Below are 25,922 nucleotides of genomic sequence, written 5' to 3' on the forward strand. Positions count from 1 at the left end.
TTTGGAAGTGTAACTTTAGGCCATTTCACTAGATGGAATTTGTGGCATTGACTGTTACCCTCCCATAGGAAGGTACTCCTGAGTCTGTCTAACTGTTTTTGGATTTTGGCTGGTATAGGGAAGGGTGACATGAAATAAGTTGGTATGCTGTCCAGGATACTATTGATAAGGGTCAACCTGCCACCTAAGGATAGATATTGCCTTTGCCAAGACGCTAGGCTCTTTTCAAACTTTTTTATCACACCATTCCAGATCTCAATGGATTTATATTTAGCACCCAAGAGCAGTCCCAGGTAAGAAGTAGGACAAGAGCCAGTAGTACAACACGTCTCAGCTAGCATATCCAGTTCTGGCACTTCATTCACAGGGTAGATGATACTTTTTAACATATTGATGTGAAGACCAGACATAGCCTCAAATAGCACAAGTGTGAGGTTCAGGTATAGAACTTGTGATTTCCTGCTTCACAGAATATAAGAGTGTCATCAGCAAAAAGTAAGTGAGAAACAGAGCCAGTTGTACCAATATTGTTACCAACACTAAAGACATCAATCCATTATAGTTGTTTTTCCTTTTCCAGCATCAAGCTAAACCCCTTCCATTGCCAAAATAAATAGGAAACAGGAGAAGGGGTCTACCTGCCTAATCCCTCTACTTGGAGAGAAAAATTCAACTGGAATTCTGTTGATTAGGATGGAGTATTTGACATTTTTATCCCTCATCTAAACACTATTCCTATAGAATTTTTATACTACTCCTACTCTTCTTGAATTAACTACTCAAGAAGAAGAAGAATACAATGAGATACTCAACACTAGCAACGATGAAGGTAAGGAACTCATGGAAACAACAATTATTGCCAATTCCAGTAGAGTTTCCAGAAGAAGTTATACGAAATTTGCAACAAAAACTTTATAGGAGACAAATATTAGTATGATAATTTATAATTAGCTGCTTAGATATCTAGTTCTTACGGAACCCTTCCTAGAAGGTGGTTAGGTAGATTAGGTGTTCTTTAGGAGCTTGTATTTGTGTGTGAAATTTGAAATTTCTATTTACTTAACTTAAAGCTTTAGCCTTGAATTTTTTTAAGAATTGTCTTAGTTACTTCATACTTTGGGATTTTATTTTATTTTTAAAAAAAAAACTTAGTTGTTGCTAAAAGAGTAGTCATTAGCCGTTGCAAACTTTAAAAAGCTATCCATTTAAGTTTGGAGTTTTTTAAATTTGTGTCAATTTGCTAAATTTATGTATTCTTGTATCACACTATCATCTTTTATAATCGGTAGTGCTTAAATATTAAATTAGTAAAAAAGTAGATAATCCAGTAAGGGCCCCCGACCCCACCAATCTCGTCCCCTTAGCTTAGTGGGATGGGACGGGACGAGACGAGGGGTTCATCCCACCATCCCGGTCCCCCCTATCATGTTAACCAATCGTCCTGTCCCGTTAGAAAGCCGTAGATGGAACCAAGAATGATCCAAGCTGCACCTTTCGTCAGTTTTATCAGTAAACTAGTTAATATTCCTCGATCTGAGCTACATATCATTCTTTATCCTCAACAAATTTATGTAATATTTCTTGTCATCACATCATTACATTTTATCCTTTCCTTTTTTATTTTGCTTCAAGAATCCGATCTTCAATACCCATTCATCCAGACTAACACCATAGAAAGCTTACTATATTTAGTGTTTCGTACCGTAGAGGAATCCATTACTAGGACTCAGACCCGAGACTTAAGTTAAAGAGAGAGGAATCCATTTCTAGGACTCAAGCTCAAAGCCACGTTTATAGCTGAACTTGACAGTGACATGCATTGACCTCATTTTGAATATAAGTCCAAGAATAAAGGTACCACAATGTTTAAAGCAATAAAATGTTACCTTACTACATCATGTGTGCTCTGCTGGAAGGATCCCACGACAACAAGCACTACTGCAAAAGCAGTGAGAGCCTGTAGAGTTAACTGTAGTGTCCCCATAACTGAAAGCGAGCTCTTCATTTTCCAAAATGACCCTGGAAGAGAAAAAGCAAACTCTGGGTAGCAGAGCTCCAGAACTTCGCACTATCAATGTACAAAGATTACCACCATCACAGGAATGGTTAATGAAGCGGGCAATGTTGCCAATTCTGGTAGCATCAATGTTGATTCTCATACACACATTTCCAGATGGAAGGTGCTCCTTCACAACCAGCAGTGCAGGAGAAAAGTGACCACTCTTTGAAATTTTGTCATATAGCCTCTGGCGGTTTCTTGCTTCCTCAGTGGTCAAAAGTTCTCCTTCGAAAAGAAAAAGAAAATTACACCCAAAAAGGAATCCGTTTGTCAAAAAGAAGCATTATAAGTACACATCAGCACAAAAAGAGCAAGAAAGTAGATAACTTCATTCACGTAGACAATTTTCAAGTCTTGAGAAGTATTAAGAAAATTCGCATATACATTGTGTTTTGTTAAATGCCAAGAGAACTTCACGAATTTCAACTACTACTGTGGACACCACTATCAAGAGAACAGCCAATTCATCTCTATTAAATGATTAAAAAAATAGAGGAAATAGTCTCCGATGGCCATTTACAACCATTTACAAGTTTGAATAGAAGAAAAAGAAGTTCTCAGATCTCTGGTGTGTTATTTTTAGATCTATTGTAAAAAGAATAAAAACTAAAACTAAATTTGTGAAGGACAGCGATATTAGCTCACCCAGTATCTCTTAGATAACTGAGATATGTAGCCCAGCAGCATAGGGTGTTCAAAATGACTTTGTTGCTGCAGGTTCTGTTATAGCTTTAACATTCTCCTCATAATGTTCCCTTATCAAGACAATATATCCCTTAGATATCAACATGATAGAAAATCAAAAACTGAGATAGTCCCCCAATATCCTAGTTAGAATGCGTTTGTTAAGAACTATGATGTTTGTAACTACAGAATTGTTACACACTAGGTTTTAAAGAAGCCGAACAAAACAAAACATTGTACATGATACAAAAATCTTTTGAAATTTATCATTGATGAGAAACTTCATTAGTCAAAATTTATGCTAGTGGTGTGCACAAAAAGGGAAGTACTAACCCCTATTGTCCGTTCAGTACTTCACTGAAAATTTAGAACTATATCCTTAATTCATGTTGATTAACCATCTAATCTTTCTACAGAACCAAAAGTATGAGGCCTTATCTGCTGATTTCAACCTTCAAGGCTTACCGTCAGAAGGCCTTTCAAAAGAAAGTCACAGGTTTATACACAATTAAACGTGTGTGTGTGTGTGAGAGAGAGAGAGAGAGAGCAAGAAAAAGGATGGACTTAAAAACAGCCAGAGTACACCCTTCAACATGCTGTTACCCCACTCAAAACCAAGAAATTTCAAAAAGATCCTGATGAAGGTTCAAAATTTCTCAATAAATCACAACCGTAAACTGGGAAATCAATTCCCTTCGACCACATCATACATTGGATCAATGATATTAACTACTACTTCTGTCTCAACGTATGTGATGCACTTTTCTTTTTTAGTCTGTCCCAAAAAGAATTATGCCTTTCTATATTTTTTTTTAACTTGGTAACTTCATATTATATCACAAGAGTACATGGGTTGTACTCAAACCTTACGTACAAATGCACTTCAAACTCCACTACTCTATATCTATATTAAGTCTAAAATATCAACTATAGAGATAGTGTCTTTTGAGTATAATTGATTACACCAAAAACACAACAACAAAATGCAGTTTAGTTTAACTTCCTGCACACTATTTTCTATGCCTTCAAAACACCTGGAATTCCTCTCTTTCCAGATTGCCCACCCTATTGAAGCAGGGATAATTCTCCATCTAATTCGGTTTTTTTCAAGGGCACTTGCCTCCTCCCAGCTATATAAGGCCTCAATGACTCTCCTAGGCGTAGTCCAGGATATGCCTTTGAGGCTCAAAAAAAATTCTCCAAAGTTGCTGAGCATATTTGCAATGTAGAAATAGATGGTTTACAATTTCCAAGGTTTCCCCACATTGGAAACACCTAGAGCATAAGGTTATCCCCCTTTTCATTACATTGTCCTGGGTCAGGGCAACTTCCTTATCTAGTAGCCAAATAAAGCATGAAATTTTGTATGGAATTCTACACTTCCATATTTGTTTCAAAGGCTAGTTGGAGCTCTACTGGCTTGATTGATCCATCAACCTGTAAGCTAAGTGTACTTTGAACTCTCCTCTATTGTTGCCTTTCCACCAAAGCATATCCTCATTTGCCTGAAGTCCAGTAAAGAGTCCAACCATGTTGAGGAACTCTACCAACCTCATTACTTCCCAGTCATTGGGTAGTATCCTGAAGATGAAATTCCACCCCTGTGGGGTCCAGAGTTCTGCAATAGTCCTTTGTTGGAACACTGTCAAAGTGTAGATGTCAGGGAAAAGGGTTTCCAGGTTACCTTTCTCATACCATTCATCCTTCCAGAATTTGATTTTGTTCCCACTACTCACTTTCATCTTGAAGTGGAGTTTAAGGATCTCCATAAACTGGTCCTACAAGGTGTAGTCACAACCTTAGCCATCCAACTATCTTCATCCTCATATTTGGCACCTATCACTCTTCTCCAACGTGTCTTGTTTTCATTTGAGTATTTCCACAGCCACTTCATCAAGAGTGCTTTGCTATGAAGCTCCACCTTCTTTATTCCTAGATCACCATTCTTCTTTCCAGTTGTCACTGAATTCTCTATTTTCTTTATTTCCTTGTCACAGGAACTTTCTTCTTATGGTGTCCAAACTTTTAGGGACCCCTGATGGGATGGAAAACAGAGACAACATGTATGTTGGGAGAGCATCAAGGACTGAATTAATGAGGGTCAGTCTTCCCCCTCTTGATAGATACTAAGTTTTCCATCTGGCCAGTTTCTTCTCACACTTCTCTACCACACCATTCCAAATTTCTATGGACTTGGATTTTGCTCCCAATGGCATACCCAAATAAGTTGTAGGTAGAGTACCTACTTCACTCCCTAGGATTGAAGCTAACAAGTACATATTGTTGACTTCATTAATAGGATACATAAAACTTTTCCTCCAATTAATATGCAGCCCTGACACCCCTTCAAACAAAACCAAGATCACCCTTAAGTACTTCAGTTGGTCTTCCTCAGCTCCACAAAAAATCAATGTATCATCTGCATACTATAGATGTGTCACTTCCAAGCTTTATGTTTCCTCACTAGCCACATCAAAACCTTTTATCCATCCTCTCATGTTAGTTGTCTTGATCATGTTATTAAGCCCCTCCATTGCAATTAAGTTTAGAAAAGGAGAATGGATCACCCTGCTTGAGTCCTCTTTGAGTTTGAAAGAAACCTGCAGGGGACCCATTAATCAGAAAAGACAATTTGACGGTAGAAATGCAAAACCTGATCCAGTTCAACCACTTCTGCCCAAGTCCCATCATCTCTAAAATCTTCAAAAAGGTACTTCCAATTCATATGATCATATGCTTTTTCTAAGTCCAGCTTGCATAGAATACCAGGTTTTTTCTGCTTAATCCTGGAGTCTACAGCTTCATTAGCAATCAAAATTGCATCCATAATTTGTCTTCCTTTTATAAAAGCCATTTGCTGTGAGTCCAGTAGTTTATCTATTACACCTTTCAGCCTTTCTGTGAGAACTTTGGAAAGTATTTTGTAGATGCTGTATATGAGACAAATTGGTCTGTAATCCCTTAATCCTTGGCTCCTTTCTTCTTTGGAATGAGTGCAATGAGAGTAGCATTGAAACTCTTCTCAAATACTTCTTGATCATAGAAGTTTTGAAAGGTGTCCATGATGTCTTTCTTCACTACAACCCAACACTTGATGAAGAAAATCATTATGTACCCATCTGAACCAGGAGCCTTATCAGCTGTACATAACTTTAGGCAATTTAGTACTTCATGCTCCTCAAATCTGCCTTGCAGTGTCATTTTCTCCTCTTCAGTGAACATTGGACATTGACCATTATCATAAAAAGGTCTCCATTGATGAGTTTCTCTGTACAAGTTCTTATAATATGCTATTATCTCCCTTTCAATTCTGCTTTTATCTTGAGTAACCTTTCCTTGTCTCATGAGTTGATCTATATTGTTACAACTTACATCTCCTGTGAGCATTTGCCATTTTGTGGAAGAATTTGGTGCTCTTGTCTCCCTCCTTCAACCATAGCACTCTTGACTTCTGTCTCCATGAAACTTCCTCTTTCTTGATCAGCTCCTCATACTCAAGTAAGATTGCAGCCTTTTTTGTTGTTTCCTCTTCAGTGAGAGTTCTTTCTTCCCTTTCTGTATTGAATTCTGCTAACTGCTCTAACAGTCTCCTTTGAATGCCCAGATTTCCACCTTCCTCTTGTTTCCATTTCCTTAGTTTAAGTTTGCATGCCAAAACATGATGTGGTCTTCCTATGTAGCTGAAAGAAGCCCACCACTCTCTAACTCTATCCACAAATCCTTTTGACTGCAGCCACCAATTTTCAAAATTGAAGTAGCTTTTATTCCTCTCCCAGCAACTACTAATCAAAGCTATTGGTATATGATCTGAACTTAGCCTTTGAAGAGGAATTTGTTTCAAATTGTTGAAGTTATCATCCCATTCTTTAGAAATCACGATTCTATCAATTCTGGAGGCTGCTTCTTGTTGGTCTCCCTTAAACCATGTACATGCAGCATCTTCTAATTGAATGTCAACAAGTTCCATGTCCTCTATGAAATCAGAAAACTCCCTCATGCCCCTAGTTCTTCTATTGCATTTTTTCTTCTCAGATATGTACCTAGATACATTAAAATCCCCACATATTGCCCAAGGCCCCTCTATCAGCCCCCTCACTGAACTAAACTCTTCCCATACAATTCTCCTTTCCTTGTAAAAGTTTGGAGCATACACTCCAGATATATGGCATATAAAATTCTGGGTTTGTGATTCAAATTTACAAGTAATGGTGTAAGAACCAACTTCCAAAACCTCCCCCTTCCATGCCCTCTCATCCCACATTAGTAAGATACCTCCTCTTGTTCCACTCGCTTCTACATAGGCATGTCCAATCCACCTAGCTCCCCAAATCTTCTTTACCATCTCTGTGATGTACCCTTCAAGTTTAGTTTCTTGGAGACAGTCAATGTCTGCTCTCCATTCGGACAATAAACTATGTACTACCCTTCTCTTCTCCCTATCGTTTAATCCCCTAACATTCCATGATATTAGCTTAAACTTCATCATGTGTTAAAAATTGTGCCTTTCCCCTTATTCCTGCTCCCCGAACTTTTAAATTTTACATCAAAGGCTACAAGACTTTTCAGCTCTTGTGCACAATTGATCCTGAGTTTCTTGACTTTTGTGTTCTGCTTCATTTTCCTCACTTGTCTATAACTGTCAATTTGTAGTAGTAATTTTGTTGCCTCCTCTTCATGTCCTTGGAAGTCAATCCCAAAGATTTTCCCCAGTTTTATCAAGTTCTGTTGTACCCCGATGGAGTTCACTTTTTCTTCATCTTGAGACCTTTGTGGTTGCTGTACCATTATTGGTACAGGTTCCTCCGCAACAATGGAGGAACCTATCTATGAAGTTAAGCTCTTCCTCTCCCATTATCATCAAGTTCCCCCTGTTTTATTCCTCTGATAGCTCTGTCATGATTTTTGTGTCATATTCTGCTTTTTTGCGCCTGGATTGAACTCCTGCAAAACTGTTATGTCGCCGACCAGTATATGGTCCTTCTGGGCTTCTGGGCAGCCAAGCTTTGCCCCTTGTATATCATTAAAAATGACTTGTGCTGCAAAGTCCGGGCTATTGGACCATTTAGAATTCTTTTTCTTCTTAGGCTTTTGTGCTTGGCCTAGTTCAGCTTTCTTATTTAAAAAACTCACACGCCTCTCACGTGCTCCATTCCCAATTGTCACTCCAGCTGTCGAAATACAGCCCACATGCTTTCACATAAGAAAATCCCTAGAAGGGTGGGATTTTGGTATTGTGTCGCAGATGTTTACACCATCAGACCTTTAGGTAAAGCTCTTCCTTGGGAAAAGGACCTCATCTTCTCCAGTTACTATGTCTCCACTTTTCAACCTCGTTTCAAATCTGGGTTTGCTTTCTGCCCAAATTGGAAAGTAGTATGTGATCCCATCACAATCGACAAACACCTCCCTCGGTAGGTTTCTCCCGCCGTTTTTTCACCAAAATCCTTGCCCACTTCAAGTGGTTTTCGAGTTCGTTTTCTTCTTCTGTCTCGATCCATCCTCCACACAACTCCCCAATTTCTTGGGAAACCTTCTTGGACCATAGATGTAATAGAATCCCCAATGCTCTAATCCAAGTTTCTCACACTGTTGATGAACTAGGAGTGCACCCTGTTGTTGGACTCCACTAATCAAAATGAAATCTGCTACTCTTCCACCACCATTGGCCTTGAGTGGTCAATTCTGCCATTTATCTATTGGGGAATTCGAAAAGGAACATATCACTGTTCAGTTCATAGATGTTAACTCCAAAGCCCTTTCTCCAGTTTGTTGAGGACCACTTCTTGATATCCGCCAGAGTTGGTTTCTCCTTCTTGCCTTCTTTGTAGTATCCTATGAAGCATCTCTTGAGAAGATCTTCCTCCTAAATATTCATTGGTTTAGTAATCAGAATGCTTCCTTTCTTGTTAGTTATCTCGGCTCTTCTTAAATTATTGCTCCCCCATTTACTCTGTTGTACAACCTCAGCATAAGGGTAATCATCAGCCGTCACCCTAGGGAAAGAATGTTCCTTCTCCCTTTGCTGACATTTAATGAATCTCTAGACCTTTAATGCAATATCCACCCACCCTGCATTTAATGCAGGTTCTGGAATAATTAAGCCTGACCTTCCACCACTATTTACAGTTATTAAGCTCATAAATTTTCCATATTTATTTTGCTTCTTAGTACAAAAAAGCTCTGCTTCTCTTTCTTCTTGTCTCCTTCTTGTGTTCCTTTGAAGCCTCTCTCAGGTACAAACATGTCCATTCCATAGCTTTCTTGCTCATAACTGACCTCCTCATCAACTTTCTACTTCTTTCAACCCACTCATACGATTCAGACTTGCTTGAGTTCCATCTAGTGATGTCAAAAGACTTGAATCCATCATTGAAATAAATTCTATTCTCTTCCATCCTAGGCTAAGGTGTGTAGCAATCATCCCAGTGGGTGATAATTGTTGGCTTAGAAAGAAAAGGCTTAGATTTCGGTGGTTGTTGTCAGAAAAGTGGTCTTTTGCTTCCCTAGAAAGTAGACAGAGAAAGTGCATTGGTATTCGTGCCTTATACCTTTCTATATTTAGAAATGATTTAGCTTTTTAAACTTCCTATTTTACTCGTAATGAGATAATGTATAGCCATAGAAATATCTATGGTTCATTTTGGACCACAAGTTTCAAAAGCCTTCCGTACATTCTTAAACTTTGTCCCCACTAAACGTACATCACATAAATGAGATGGAGGGAGTATATCCCCTTTAAGGAAAAACCCACATTTAGTTTCCTCAGTGCTGCAAGTCCGTCTATCAAGGAAGAGGTTGAAATTCTCGCCGATCGCTATGCAACTGAGCATATTGTGGTTGAGTAGGGTCTTATGAGGGTGAGTTTCATGGAGGATGCTCCCTAGGGCTTTCTTATAAGCAACATATGGCCAAAAGCATAAGAATATTTAATTTTTATTGGTGTCGCCTTTTTTACTTTATTCCCCTAATTCCTTATATCACAAAATCTTGCTTGTTTCTTGGCCAGATGCTGGTCAATATGAGTCAAAATCAACAGCATCAAGTCCAAATAGTCAGAGTTGTCTACATGAATCCTTTGTGTTCACACTGCTCGTTTTGGATCCATTTCATTCCAATACCTATAATTTCTTCTTCTTTTTTTTTTGTGTGTGTGTGAATCGGGTATCTAAAACCAAAGGTTCTCAAAATCTCACGCCTATCCTACATTGAAATACAACTCTAAGAAGAAGACTCCCATCAAACACCAAAACTAGTATAATAACAACTGAACCTCAATAACCAATCCAAAAGAAAAACAAACTGAACCTTAATAGCAACTACTCCCTGGCTCCCTGCATAGATCATTTGTCATTATCATATTAAACAAATGCAAATGGTTTCATCAATATATTAATTAACAAATTCTTTGAATAATGCTTTTTATTGGTCAGTAATTTTTCCAGAAATAAGAATCAACCTCAAACCTCACGTTGGTTAAACTTTCTTCCAGCAAAAACAGCAGGGTTGAAATAAGTTTAACACATTCTCCTCCCATTTGAGCATTAAATGACAACCTTTATCGAGTCGTCAATGTTCACATCCACATAAAAAGCAACTGAAGAAGCATATTAGATGCAGTATCTAAAATCTAGAACATTGTTATTGATATAAAGGGAGTTCATATGAGCTCATTGTTGAGTCCCCAACTGTCAATTGCATTACATACTACAATTATTATAAACCAAAAAAAAAAATACCTTATAAATTCTTTGATAATCCAAGGAAAAGTACCAATAAAGAACAATTTATATTAATACCTTGCAAACGGGAACATATTCCTATTGAACAACAACAATAATAATTTACCTGTATACTCGCATATGAATTTCCCTTTTGGAATGAATTCAGCAGCACACAAGCTCCAGCCTTTTCTCCTATCCTTCACAACCTTCAGCTTCACTGAAATTCCTTTCTGAGTTAACCTGTTACCACACTCCGACCCGCAGCAGCAACTTGGCCCGCATTCTCGGGTCGGCAACTCAGAAAAATCCATACATGGGCAATTAGAATCAGAGTCCAAGTCGCAACTCTCACAATCGCACCCGTGAGCACCCTCCACCCGAACTAGAAACGGGTCCGTCCTAACTCGACCCGACCCACCTCCCCAGGGGATGGATGGGGAGGTGGATAGGGTCTGAACAGGGGAGTAGATGAAATTGGCGTAAAGTTCGGAGTCGACGGAGTTGAAGAAAGGAATTGGGTAATTCTCCAAGTATCTAGAAGCATCGGAGATTCGACTGGAAGTAATAGCCTTGGAAACTACATGTAACCCCTTGCAGGTTGTTGAGACGGAGGCTAGACCGGCAGGGTCTAAGTATGGCAAGACGAGATGGGCTAACCGGCAGAGTAATCCGCCGCCGCCTTCGTCTTTTTCCCATTCGCCGGTCCTCTGTTGTTTGTCCATTGTTGCACTTTAAAAATTCATTCATGTGTAAAAGGTTAAAGACTGCTTACAAGATGTTCTCAACTTTTTGAATGGTTGGTCATTTAATTTAAATTTATTTTGTGTTTAAAATAAGTCTCAAAAATGATTGAATTTGTTTGATTTAGAGCCCGTTTGGATGGGCTTACCAACTTAAAATTTTTTTTAGCTTTTGGACGTGTTTGAACTTTAAGTCATAAAGTTCTCACTCAAAAATGAAAAGTTAGGATTACTAACTTTTTTTATTCTAAGTGCTTAAAGTCGTTTTCTTTGACCATAAAAATTACTTTTATATCCCTTATATTTTAACTAAATTCCCAAACTATCCTTTTTGTTCTTTTAAAACTAAAATTCACATCATTTTTTTCATTTAAGCACTTTTATCCAAACACTCAACTGCTTATTTATAAAAATAACTTTCAGCACTTCAAAGTTCTAAAAGCACTTCATACATAAAAGTTACTTTTTTTAAGCCCATCCAAACGGGCTATTAAGCAACTCACAAGAATGTAAAATCATAGCTTTCTGTTCTTTTGCAAAGCTAAAACAATGAAGCCTTTGTATGTTATATAAAAACAACTACAACAAAATCTTAAAAACTGGCACAACTGCTTGTGTTTGTGCTTCTTCCTTTGAATAACTCTTCTAGTTAATTATTAGACCAATTTTAGGGAGAGTAATTCTGCTTTAGGGTTAGGAAGTGACAACTGAGTGAGGAGTGTTTCGTTATTTTCTAAGCAGAAAGAAGTGAATAGAATACTGGGGCTTTATATTTAGGGTTTACAAGTGGAACTTTGCATAAACTTAAGATCCCTGGGTTGAGTAGATATGAATTGTTTTTCATAAATAGATATATATCTAGAGATAAAAATATAAATATGATAATTTTTAATGGGTTTATGATTTATCCGATAAGAAAATTATGTAATTCACTCTTGCATTGATAAATTATTACAAAATTTTAGTCTATTCACCAATTGTATTTAGTAATTCAATACCGATAAGCCAATTTGGAGGTTGGTTTATGTAACAATGCGTAAATCTAGGCAAGATACGACTAATTCGACATCGACGAATCTATTCAAACTGGGGAGAATGAGGTAGTATCTAAGCTTAAAGACTAAGGATCAAGTGTATTTAGTGTTAAGCAAAGGAGAAAGTAATTGAAAGAAGTGTGACATCGATAGTAAGAAACAATGTTCCCATGTACCAAATTAAAAGAGGCTAATTGGCTAGCATCATGTCTTGTGGTCATGATAACAAGTATAGGAGGTAAATTAGGAGTAATTTAAAGGCTAAGGATAGCCCTGACACAAAGTCAAGTTGGGAGTTTCTATTCGAATTAAGTTTGTGAATGAGCTTGCATAACATCTAATTTTAAATAAATATATCTCTAAGAATAGAAAAAACTCAAGATACAGCTTTGAAAAAAAGACAATTGCTTTAATCCCTTAAATTTGAAGGGCCTCATTTTTTACAGCAATATGTTATAAAAAAAATTAAATATCAAAGATAATTTATAAAAAATATAAATTTTTCATACAAGAGGAAAGAAGTAATAGAAGTTTGACAAATCTTAAATAACTAACTATAATAAACTTGTGATTTATAAGCTAACACTATGGGAATTCATTTTAGGTTACATCTAGGACATTTTAGGGTTATTTCTCTCAAGTTTTCTTCTCTTCTTTCACCCTCCAAGCTCAATTAGATAAGTGATTCAACTTATAATTTAGTTTAATCCTTCATTCAAGCCATGTAAACTCACTTAATCCATTCTTGGATACTAGAGACAAGCTCTCATCTCCGTGAATTCAATTGATTAAGTTAAAATTTTCACCAATTAAGGTACGGTATGACTCTCCTCCTAGTCTCATATATGAGATTATTATGGACGTTCTAATTATATTTTATGGTAATGATTCATGGGATGGTGATCGGAAGCCATGACTCCAAATTTTGCTATTTGTTTGAGATGATTAAGGATTAGTGAGTTTGTGAAGCCCTAAATGATGAAACAACAGGAGTCGCCATGTTATATATATGTTTCATGATTACGTACTTCTTTTAGTCAATTACTGTCGATCCTATTGAGTTGAGCCTTCATGTATGATCACCTCATATGATCTATAGTAAAAAAATATACTAGACATTGAAAATCAACAAAGAAATACTTTACTGAAAATCAAATTATTTGAGACATTATTGTTGCTTCTATAAGAACAAAAAACATTTTTTTTTTATGTATTCTATAAATTAAAATAACTTCCCCTATACCTTGTATTACACAAATTGATGTACTAGTGTATAGTTTCTCTTTTCATCTTTTATGTGCTCAGCGTTTGGTGATCTGAAAACTGTCTTCCAACTTTCTAGTATTTGCATTCACATACTGAAAAATAAAAAAGAAAAAATTAGAAAATTCATAGACATGTTCATATGTGTGTGTAACAGAATATAGAATTTCATGTTTATAATACTCACTTCAATTCTCAATGAACTTCTCGTTGCATGAACTCGCACATATCCAAATTCAGCTTTTCTTACCAAACTCCACTTATCAGCCTGTGTATATTATGAGTAATGTTATAAAACTTTATTGTTACAGTGAATAAAGTATGGTTGTTATTTTAGACGAGGCGAGCGCCGAGGTAGGACTTAATTAATTACCTTAGAAGGGAACTTGTCCAAGCTAAAGCCAGCCATTCCAATAACAGCATGAACAGGTGCACTATAATTTGTATTATCATAAGTATCAATTCCACTTGCATCTTTAGTAGGCAATGCTTTACATTCCTCTTGGTATACTGCACAAGTCCTCTCATAATTGTGAACATGTCCGAATAACGCTAGATCAACCTGACACATTTTTCCACGAACGCATTAATTGACAATTTGATATAAATGATACGAATAAATTTATCATCACATAACTATATACATTTTAATTTTTTTTTAATTCACTCGTGATCTAGTTTGATCGATCCAATCATGATTGTATATATATAACTCAAATCCTTATCAAGTAATTAGAGCTAATTACCTTGTTTGACAATAGTAATGGCTCAACAGCTTTGACAAAGTCATCATCAACATTTTGAACAATTCCACCAGTGACAGAAGAATACATGGGTCGATGCCTATGAAGAAATCAAAATATTATAGTTATTAAAGGACGGACAAAATAAATAGTACTCTGTTGTAATTAACTTATATTTTTACAAATTTGTTGTAACATTTTCTCAGTTAGTCATTCCACCATTTTCACTTATATAGTCGACTGCAACTTGCCCTGAAATTGACGCGTACTACGAGTTGTTGCAATAACAAACATGTTACATCGATCTTATGAGCACTTCAATTTATATAGTAAAAATGAAAGGTGTATGATTAACTTACCCAGTAAAAATTAACCAAGGGGTTCTTGTTCGATTAATTGAAGCCATGTCGTTCTTCATCCATTCATACTGTTATATTTGGCAATAAATTAGAACACCTCCAAATAAATGTAGATGATGTGAACTCAATAATTTTTGTCCAGACTGTATATACGTACTACAAAATCCACTTATAAATATATGTACCTGCTCTGAATTTTGAGACCAATCATGTTCAGTTGAAATAACAGTGAAGTGAACACTTCCTTGTTCAATAGAGTACCATGGCTTATCTTTAGCATGTGTTGGCATTTGAAAATAAGTTTCATAAGGCACACCACATTCTCCACCTGAATCTGGTGTTACATACACTGATCCTGTACCTATATAATCCCTGCAAAAAATAAGAAAATTGTTCAAAATTTCCCCCTAAATTTTGTTTTATAAAATTAAGGGAAAAGGGGGCAAATAAACTCCTCAACTTTACAATTTAGAGCGTATATATATTTCTCATTGAAAACGTGATGCATGTATACCCTCATCATTTAACAAATGGTGCATATATACACACCCTCGTTAGCTAACAAAAAGTACATAGTTACCTTTTTCGTTAATAGACTGAATTTAAACTTTGGAACAATTCTCAAGTTATAAGCTAAAGTAATACTCCCTCCGTTCCCTTTTAATTGTCATGTTGCACTTCTCGAAAGTCAATTTGACTAATTTTTAAAACTAAATTAGATTACATTAATTTGATATTTTCAAATAAAAATTTAGATATTCAAAAACAATACGAAAAGTGCTATAAATTGCATTTTTTAATATGAAAAAAAACACTTTAAAATATTAGTCAAAGTTCATATTGTTTGACTCTCAAAAAGAAAACTACGACAACTAAAGTAAGTAACAGGGGGAGTACCTCATAAGTGTATTTTCTTGAATCCGTATAGCAATAGATATATTTATCATGATTACAAATTTTAAAAATATTTTTGACTTCATTATTATATTCCGTGATCATACGTGAAATTAATATCAGTACGTAGGAATATATACCTTTCATGATTTCCAATAGCAGTCATGTAAGAAACCCTAGAAGCAATTGGAGTGATTAGATGAAGGAAATAGTCCCACTCTACAAGAAATCCAGTGGCATAACTTATATCACCAATGTGGAATACAGAATCAACATTTCCAGAAGATACTTCATCAGCCATAGCCTTCACCACTGATAATGATCCTGGCTAAATACATATATATGCAAAATAATCAATTAATTAATTCGAATCAAAATTTGAAGTGTTAAATGATATATGTGTGTTCGATACGGAGGAAAATATTTTTAAATTTTTCCATGTTCAATTGACTTCAATGTTTTGAAAAATATTTTTCAAATGAACATGTTTTCTTCCAATTTAAAAAAAATGACTTCTCTACCAAGAATACTCGAAAAAATATTTTTTAAACTCCCTTTCAACCACACCACCCCTACGAGACCGATGACCCAACCACAACCACAAATCGATACAGGACCTGACCCTGAATTGACATGGGACCAAAACCCTGACCTGAGACTCGACCAAGTTATATTGGTTGGTATTGGGGTTGGGTCTCGGGGTTTAGGATAGGAGCTAGTCGGATCGGGGTTGGGGTCGGGTCAATGTCGTATGCTGAGTCAAGCAAAGGGTCAGGAGTCGGGACATGGGTCCACGTTTAGGGACATAATATTTACCGAGATTATACTCAAGTGTCTTTACGAAAATATTTTCCTTTATACCGAACAGGCTCATTATTAATTAATTACTAAATAGAAATATTAATTAGAGATTTAATTATAATTACCTGAATATAATGTTCTGCAGAAGGATCTCTAGGAGCTTTTCCCATATCTCCATATGCCAAAAATCTAACCTCATTTGATCCACCAGCTGGTGGTGTTTTGAAGCTTATTTTCTTACTCCAGCCACTTGAATCACTATATATAGTCATTTGGGTAAGATAATAAAAAAATGTCGTCGTTAAACGTGTTGAAGCATCGTGAATAAATAAATAAAATCACAGCTTTCGTATAAAATGTAGAATCATTTAAATTTTTAGATAAGATAATAACGCAACTTAATAATATGTAGCATATAGGAAACAATGGTACCTTCCATATGTGTAGGAGTTTGTGGTTGAAGGATTAAGGCCAGTCATTACTGCTGAATGAATGAAGCCAGGATCATGCCACCCAAAGTCCTTGGCTGGACTTTTTAGGATAGAACCTAATTAAAGATTTACCAAAAATATTCGGAAAACAATCAGTTATGAACTCCAACAATTAATAAAGGGCATGCAAAATTGTAGAATATTAACATTGGTCATAGATGGTGGATCCACAATTTTCACTTATGAAGTTCAAAAAATAAAAATATAAAATTAGAAATAAGCCAACAAAATATAATTTCAAGTGAGGCAATAGTATATAGTCGGAATAAAACGTTAGTTCCTCACAAAAGACTAACGAGAGTAATTTAGCCTTTGGGAATTGGGATTGTTTGATTTTTGGGGGGATTATATCCATTATTTCAGCACTTCTTTAAAAAAATAATTAATAGTGAAAGATAGGGTCAGACTAGTGTCCCGAAATTAGATGGGAAAAAAATAGAAGCTAAAAGTGTAATACTTATAGTGAGATTCAAACCCTAAACACAGAAGTCCATCTGAAAGATACTATACCAATGTACGTATTACACTTTGTTTCTTGTTCAAGAGGTTCAAAATTAATATATGTACATAAATACAAAAAAAATTATTTTTTATATACAGTATAATTTTTTGGTGAAGGAGTTCGGATGAACCCGACCCCTAGATCCGCCCTTGGTCATAGGAGCCATATATATACTATATGTTATGCAAGTCAAATGGAATAAGAAAAGCGAACTTACTGCACATGTCCTTTTGGGTAAAGGTTGAAACTTGTGATGTTTGAGATTTTCCATTTCCATATTGAAGTTGTTGAGGTGCTTTATCCCCGCTAACCCATGTTACTCTCATCTAAATTTGATCAAATATAGGGGAAAATAATTAATGATGCTCAATCTAACACATTACTTATATGATCATTAAGTGGAATTATGATTAAGAAGTATATATATATGGTATTCAAACATGTGACATTAAGCAATATATATGTCATAACATTTGTGTGAATATAAAAAAAAAATGTGTACTTACAGACGTTGCAGTGGAGTCGATGCTAGAGAGATGTCCATATAAAGGTTGTTTAGGATTAGTGAAGCTCAATTTATTGTGTGATCTTTGGAGGATACATGGAGTTACAAATCCACCAGCAAACAACACAAACTCAATATCTGTCCTAAAATTAACAACATGAAATGAGAGTGAAGCACTACATGTTCTCACTTCACAACCTCCCTTCACATATTTCTTGCATTCTTTCTTCTTGCAACTTAGATAGCCTGGATCCTTGCTTAAATATTGTGCCTGCATGCACTCATAATAATAACCAATATCATCTTATATTTTCAAAAAGAAAGAAACAACAACATATCGCGTGTATTACCACAAAGTAGTGTCTGGAGAGCTGGTAAGATCGATATATACATAGACCTTATATATTTTTACCTTTATGAGGTAGATAAATTGTTTATGATAGACCCTCAACTCGAAAGAAAAGAGGACGAGCAAAAAAGGTACAAAACAAATTGTTTCTGATATATACAAAGTGTTCATAAGTACTTAAGAGTACTTTTGCTAGCTATGTGCCAAAAGATTATTTTTTTTTAAAAAAAAAAATAAGTTTGCATATGGTCAAATATTATATGAGACTAGATATAGGAGCCTGCTCAATATATGTTACTCTCTTTATTTTAATTTATGTGGTATATATTGATAGAATTTTGATAATCAATCAGATTTTTTTATGTTTTTTAAATATTTTAAGTTGTTAATTATTAATTATCAATATATAACAGACTAAAAAAAATAAGACAAACAACTTAAGATGAAAAAAGTACTAAATTATCTCGATTAGAAGCAAACATTTCGACAAACAACTGCAGCTTATTAGAAATGATATTCTTAGATGGATGATGTCATAATTAATACGTAAAATTTCATGAATCACAAATTTAAAGCATTCATTCTATACACAAATTAATGATCGTAGGTCTACCAAATCAATCATGAAAAAGTTGTCAATTTGAACATGATAATATAGTAAGACGGTGCCAAAGAAAAAATCGGCACAAGTGTTAAATGCTGAAAGCAAACAGTTAGAAATCTTTCAACCATTCAATATGAAAATAAAATGTGGTATATCCAGTGTCTAGTGAATATGATCTATTTACCACCAAAGGGGCTGTGAGAGGCTTCATATTCGAGTTTTGGGTATAAAAAAATTCTTGATTAGGAGCGCTTCCCTTAGAATTGGGCCTTACGCGGCGCGAATTCAGAATAATCGAATTTCAATGCGGGTACTGAATATCGTATGAAAAACAAAAAAAAGTATGTGATCTATTTATTTTTTAAAGTTAGTAATGGGTGACGTCACTTATAATATCAACATATTTTTAGTTTTACGGTCTTTTTACCAGAAATATTCATTTTAACCCATCAAAAACCTTTGATTTTACACGTAAAAAGTTTGAAAATTGTATATTTATTGTTTTACTTATTTATTTTGTAAATGACCAAGAAATTTTAATTCTCGTGATATAATGTGAATGTAGTTACAAGAAAGTTAGTTAAGGAGGCAGTATTGCATGACTTATTTGAATGTGGTACGCTTTTGGCGGAGATATGGGCGTGACCACTTTCCACTATTATTTAATACTATTAGAAACAACTAAGTTATAGGCATATTCCCACTTCTTTATCAGAATTCCCCTTCTTTTTTCTTGTTGATAATATCGGTAGGAATGACAGTGAGGCGGGACGGATTGATTAGGGCCAGCTAGCACATCGCACGTACGTGCACGAAACATTCCAGAAGGAAATTTCGATAGGAATTTCACTATAAAGTTGGAGTAAAATATCTGTAAAATAAAATGAAAGGAGTAATATTTAAGACATATTACTACGTACTAGTAGAGTATTTACTAATTTTTATTTTTTATTTTTTATTGGGGAGGGGGGTGGGGGGAATTAAATTAGGAAAAAGGTTTGACAATTTGAATATATGTTATAACAAGTCGGTGGTCAAGAAAATAGGCAGAGGAGTGTTAAATGGGGAAGAAACAGTTAGAATTTAAAAGTGGGGCATCACTAGTGATGTGAATGAAGTGGACCAGAGGGAATTGATAAGACGATAATTTTTTTTAGAAAAAAAGGGTAAATGAAGTGAAGTAAAATTATACAAAGTTAGTTAAGGAATTGGCATTGCATGACTTATTTCAAATTTTTCAATATTAGTAGTTTAAGTAACTATATACATTAAATAATTTTTATATGATTAGGAGTCCGTTTGGATGGGCTTATAAGTTGGTCAAACCAATTTATAAGCTTTTTTTAACTTATTGTAGTGTCTGCCTAATCCTAACTTTAAGCCGTAAAGTTCTTAAAGTCAACCAAAAATGAAAAATTAGGATTTTTAACTTTTTTTTTAAGTGCTTAAAGTCATTTTTTTTTACCATAGAAATTATTTTTATATCCCTTATATTTTAACTAAATTCCCAAACTACCCTTTTTATTCTTTTAACCCTAAAATTCACATTATTTTCCTCATTTCTTCGGCATAAGCACTTTTATCCAAACACTCAACTGCTGATTTATAAAACTAACTTTCAACACTTCAAAGTTCTAAAAACACTTCATACATAAAAGTAACTTTTTTTAAACCCATCCAAACGGGCTCTAGCTTATTTATACTAAGTGCGTTAGCAAATGAAATATCTTATCTTCAAGAATTCAAAATTCACATGTTAATGAAGATTTACGCTTCTTTCAAAGATAATAGGTTGAGTATAAATATAATAAAATCAGTCTATAAAACCACAATTCATCTGAGTTTGAACTGATTATTGATTTGAAATTCCACAATGTTCATCACATTTTTTTATCTCTCCTGATCATGTTTTTTCTAGTCTCATAATATATTTTCAATAATTATTTCTTATTATTTTATTCAAATAAAGTACCACTTGAAAGTTGAAAAATGATTTTATTTAATTGACTTGGAACTTTTTTTTTATTGAAATATCTGACGTACCATGTTGCTTATGCACACACGCATACACACTTGTGTGCATTTTTAAGAACATATAAGATAAAGAGAGCACCATGACTTTTAGTTTTCTGTTATACTGAACACTTTTTTTATTCTATTAACAAAGTTATTGAAGTACAATAAATTTTATATTATATTTGTAACTTTCAAAGGTGACGATTTTCTTGTGATATTAATTGCGAACTCATTCCATTTTTGAAGGATTCATTTTCTAAAAGTTTAAAGAAATTCTATAAACAACTGCAGAAGATTAAAAAAAAAAACTAACCTTGACAGGATAATGACAAAGGAGTGGAAGTTCAGAGAGATCACCAGTCTGTTGATATTGTAAGGCATTAAATGGGCAACTTGATGTGCTGAAAAATGAGTTATTATAATTAACAACAGCCCAAAGTCAATAAATATTCAAATGATGAATAAAAAAATTAATACTATTATTGTATCAATCACATGCTCCCTACATTGTTCTTTTCTTTTTATTAATAATTGGAAATTGGAAATAATTAGTAAACTTTCTCTTCCACTAGGTTAAGTGTACTTTAAGAAAAAGTTATGTCTTTTTCCACCATGTATTCATCATTTTGATATTTCTAATAATTTGTAGAGAATGGTTTCATAATGACCCACCAATAAAGGAATTTTAAAAAAAAGTTATGAACCTCAAATATTCAAATTCCATTGTACTTTATAGATATTTTTGGAAAAAAAAATATAAATAGAGGACAAATAAGGGAAAATGCTTCAATAACAAAATAAGAGAAAAAAGACATACCATGTTTTTCTTTTTGTATTTTAATCGTCAAAACATCATATTCTTTTTTTTTTTAGTTTAAATTCTATTTATTGATTGTATAAAAATATTTACAATTATCTTAGTTATATCCTACTAACAAAAATAATAACTACGTCATTATTACCAGAGGTGAATGTAGCATAGTGATAAAATTTACATGTAAAAAATTCACCAAAAGTAAAACAAATAGTAAAACTCATAATCGATAAAATTTACATGTAAAAAATTCATGAAAATTGAAACATATAGTAAAACTCATAATCGATAATATTTGCATGGAAAAACATTCACGAAAATTAAAACATATAGTAAAACTCATAATCGATAAAATTTACATGTAAAAAATCATGAAAATTGAAACATATAGTAAAACTCATAATCGATAATATTTACATGTAAAAAATTCACGAAAATTGAAACGAATTGTAAAATTGATAAAACTTAAAATTCTGAATCAACTTCTGGTCATTATATTCTATCATTAAGAAAAATATTTAAACTGCCAGTGCATATAAATTAAACTTACTCGGAATACGAAGGTGAGATCATGCCAACCCAATCTCCTTTTGAAGGAACCAAAATTCCAGAAATATGAACAGTAACAAAAGATTCATCAGCAAGGCTTGAATTTGAGGCTGTGGTTATACTTAAATACGGGTTCGGGTCGGGGCATTTGGATAGGATTCTTCGGTTCAGTATTCTGAATTCGGATATGGCAGTATGGTTAATAAATTCAGAAGTTGAATTTATAACTATATTTGATAAAGAATAATTTGACAAAGAAAAAGAATGAGAGGTGAAGAAAATTAAGAAGAATAGAATTGATGATAAAATTTTGAAATAATTGGAGGAAGAAGAAGCCATGGGAGAGAATATTGATGGGGGGTTTGTTAAATGAAAAAAGGATGGATATTTATAAGTGTCATATGTTGGTTTTTCTATATAAAAAAAAAACGTTTCCAATTTTTTTTTGAGTTTGAGTTATGTATAATGATATTGTATAAATTTTATAGAAATTACACAAATTTCATAATGTTAAAAGTTAATTACATCTTATCCCTATTCTTTTTCAAATTACAAATAATTTCTTAATTTTTGTGGAATTCGGATACATTCCAAAACGTCCTGATACATCACGTCTCAATTTCGGATACATTTTTTAACGTCCATATACATCACGTCTTGATTTCAGATACATCACTCAAAGTTTCGATACATCACGTAAAGTGATGTATACGAGATTAAGAGAGAGTGAAAAATTTATAATTTTTTCAAATGATAGAAAATTTTTGAGAATATGTTAAAATAAATTGTGTATTTAGATAAATTTTCTATAATTTTTTCACATAATAAAATAAATAATCTGTTTAATCAAATTTTAAGAAAGTCGATTAAAAGAATACTTATTTTAGATAATTGGAAACACACTCTGACTAAACGGATTATTAGTTGACATATTACAATACATAGACTATTTTTCATAGCAAGTGTGATACTTTCTTCGTTTCAAAATAAGTATTATTTTAGAAATTTAAGATAAAATAATAATTATTTTTAATTATATCCTTATATTAAAAAAAACAGTTCTTCTTGATAAGCTTAAAACTCAAAAAATATCTAATAAATAAGGGTAACTTTATAAATTATACCTCAAGTATATTTAGTATGGATGAAAATATTTTTCAAAAAAAATATTTCCTAACAAAACAAGTAATCTTTTACTATTGCAAGAAAAAAATATAATTCTAAAAGCATTTTGCGGTGCTGATAGAGTGGGGTAGAGCGGGCTGGTGGTGGGATGGGTGATTGTGAGAGAAGACAATGTTACTGTTTTTTCCTATGTTTATTAAAAAAGTCATTTACCTTATTTTCAAAAAGCTCGTTTTTTTAAAATAAAATATTTTTCAATATTTATTTTGAAATAAAAAGACTATAAACATGGATGTAAAATGAGCTAATTTATTTTAAAATGAAAAAAACTATATACATAGTCACCTAAAAAGTATAAGAATATTATGTTAAATCAAGTTAAATTATACTGATCCGAAAAAAAAAATCATAATCGATGTATTCTATATTTAATTAATTTATTTATTTTCAGTTTGTGAAAACTAGAATTAGCTTACATCAAGAGATTATGCCTACATATGTGTGAAAGCATGATGTCAAACTTGAATACTCCTTTGGTATTTTAGTGCAAATGAACTAAATCACTTTTGACCCATAAATTTGGTACTTTAGTACAAATATTTTCGCCGTTCATTTTTATTTATTTATTTTAAATTTTACATATTTATTTTAAAAAATAATATAAATATTTTATTATAATATTTATATTAATTGATATGTAGTCTTACGTTTTGAAACTTGAAGAATAAGTAATTAATAATAGTAATAATATATCATCTGTATCAATAATTAATATTCTTTCTTATATGCGAAACATTAAAGTTTAAAACAAATCGGTTGGATTTTCTCTTGTTTGATTGTTCATTAAGTAAATAAATTCTTGATGTTCTTAATTATAATAGGGAATGAATCTATGACGGAGAAGAATATTTTATGACTAGTGAAAAGGAAAACAATTAAATTGCGTTAATCATCAATTAAATAGGAATTCTTAGGTGAAATAAAATTGTAAAATCCAATTATGGAAAAAGGATAAAGTATCATGTTAATTATTTTTATCCCTTATTTTAAAAAAGTTAAACAAGATAAAATGAGAAAACTCAATTATGGAAATACCTAAATTATGAAGATATAACATCAAATTTACTTAAAATAATGAATATCGATCATAATTCAAATGCAAAAATGAAAAAAGTGGAGTATATGAAACAAATCAATATATATTTGGAGTGCATAAAAACATTTCTCTAAATATGCCTTTGCATATCAAATAAAAATAGTGAGAAAATATTAAACTTTACTTAATATTCTTTAAATTGCAAAAATTTAAGTGGTGTACATGAAGCTAACATTAAGTTTTATTCCACAAATGTGTGGAGACACATAAAATCAACCTTGGTGGAAAAAGTTGGAGACACTTTTTGTTTCCACCCAATTTTAGGTATTGATAATAAAGGATTAGTCTGTCACAAAATCTTATTGATAAATGCGGGAGGTACTATGAAGATCGAGTTAATATCAAGGAAAATATGAATGAAACAAAAAATATAATTTAAAGGTTGAAAAATAATTTATTTATTTCCAGTTTGTCAAGTTGGAAAGAACTGTGGAGGTGTCAATTAGTCAAGATAGGCCTAATACATTAAATGCTCCAAATTTTATTGCAATATGACCTATTTTATAGATGAATAAAAATATTCCACCCAATTTTAGAAGTTTAATCAATAATAACAGTTAGGCAGGTATGTTTAATTGAATTTAATATCCAGATGCTTAAAAAGAAAACGAAGTTAATCAAGAACTTCTTGAGAGATTATCATACATGTAATTACTGTTTGGGGGAGGAAGCCCCATAACTAAAATTTGATATGAAAATAAATTGGACATGAGAATTTTACGTGAAAACCCCTCAAACAGATAGAGGGGAAAAACCACGGGGTAGAAGGATCTTATTATGATAATATGAGAGTACACTGCTCTCAAATATAAGGAGAAAACAACAATTAACACTTCTCTCTTGTAAGAGGAACAACTACTAAAGAGGACACTCGATACTACAATATTTATCTTAGTGTATAACTCTCTTTGTATTTTTACTCTCTCTTTTTCTGAATGAATCAAATGAGGGCACGAGACCCTCTATTTATAGGAAAAGGAAAAACGGGTAAATGCTGCCTACCTTTTACTTTTCTTGCATTTCCTTTTTTTGATTTCCTACTTATTTTTATTTTTTTTTGACTTCTGGTGCCTAACTTTTCCTTTTACTTTTTACTTTTCTTTGTATTCTCTCACTTGAAGATTTAATTTAGAATCAATTAAGTATTCACACCATCCTTTTTATCCAATTACTGCAATGTTACATTTCGGCTAGGCCAATAGAAGATCGACATCATTTAAACTTATTACTGTTGATCGGCTTCGTATACATATCCGCTAGATTGTCATTAGTGTGAATTTTCTGAATATCCACACTACCTTCTTCCACTTTCTCACGAACAAAGTGATACTGAACTCGTATGTGTTTTGTCCTTCAATGAAATACCGGATTCTTTGCAAGATATAAAGCGCTCTGACTGTCATAAAACAGAGCAACCTTCTCTTGTTTGTGTCCGAGTTCCTCCAGTAACATCTGCATCCATATTGCCTCTTTACTAGCTTGTGTAGCTGCAACATATTCTGCTTTCGTCGTA

General features: G+C 33.4%; 2 protein-coding genes across 2 annotated transcripts; both read right to left on the reverse strand.

The window, feature by feature from the left end:
• On the reverse strand, positions 1 to 11,260 carry LOC129887042 (histone-lysine N-methyltransferase SUVR3). Its single transcript, XM_055961986.1, has 3 exons — positions 10,589 to 11,260; positions 1,887 to 2,284; positions 1 to 459 (listed from the first exon to the last, which is right to left on the reverse strand). Exons 1-2 carry the CDS (start codon positions 11,184 to 11,186, stop codon positions 1,896 to 1,898), a joined length of 987 nt encoding a protein of 328 aa, XP_055817961.1. The 5' UTR covers positions 11,187 to 11,260; the 3' UTR covers positions 1 to 459; positions 1,887 to 1,895.
• A 2,103-nt stretch (positions 11,261 to 13,363) lies between these two features.
• Positions 13,364 to 22,474, reverse strand: LOC129884880 (nucleotide pyrophosphatase/phosphodiesterase-like). Its single transcript, XM_055959155.1, has 13 exons — positions 22,130 to 22,474; positions 21,079 to 21,166; positions 17,798 to 18,067; positions 17,509 to 17,617; positions 16,731 to 16,845; positions 16,424 to 16,556; positions 15,638 to 15,825; positions 14,789 to 14,975; positions 14,604 to 14,671; positions 14,248 to 14,344; positions 13,875 to 14,063; positions 13,689 to 13,769; positions 13,364 to 13,596 (listed from the first exon to the last, which is right to left on the reverse strand). The coding sequence occupies exons 1-13, from the start codon at positions 22,465 to 22,467 to the stop codon at positions 13,540 to 13,542; spliced, it is 1,920 nt and encodes a 639-aa protein (XP_055815130.1). The 5' UTR covers positions 22,468 to 22,474; the 3' UTR covers positions 13,364 to 13,539.
• Between the last annotated feature and the right edge of the window lie 3,448 nt (positions 22,475 to 25,922).

The sequence above is a fragment of the Solanum dulcamara genome, chromosome 4 (genome assembly GCF_947179165.1).
Source record: "Solanum dulcamara chromosome 4, daSolDulc1.2, whole genome shotgun sequence".
Lineage (NCBI taxonomy): Eukaryota > Viridiplantae > Streptophyta > Magnoliopsida > Solanales > Solanaceae > Solanum > Solanum dulcamara.

Bases quoted from the DNA above. Each gene is read 5' to 3' on its own strand.
- LOC129887042 (XM_055961986.1), bottom strand. From the start codon at position 11,186: ATGGACAAACAACAGAGGACCGGCGAATGGGAAAAAGACGAAGGCGGC. The intron at 2,285-10,588 runs GTAAATTATTAT...TTCTTTTCGAAG, and splicing joins ATTCATATGCGAGTATACAG to GAGAACTTTTGACCACTGAG.
- LOC129884880 (XM_055959155.1), bottom strand. From the start codon at position 22,467: ATGGCTTCTTCTTCCTCCAATTATTTCAAAATTTTATCATCAATTCTA. The intron at 14,345-14,603 runs GTAAGTTAATCA...ATTTCTTCATAG, and splicing joins CCTTGGTTAATTTTTACTGG to GCATCGACCCATGTATTCTT. The intron at 14,064-14,247 runs GTAATTAGCTCT...AAAATGTGTCAG, and splicing joins CATTACTATTGTCAAACAAG to GTTGATCTAGCGTTATTCGG.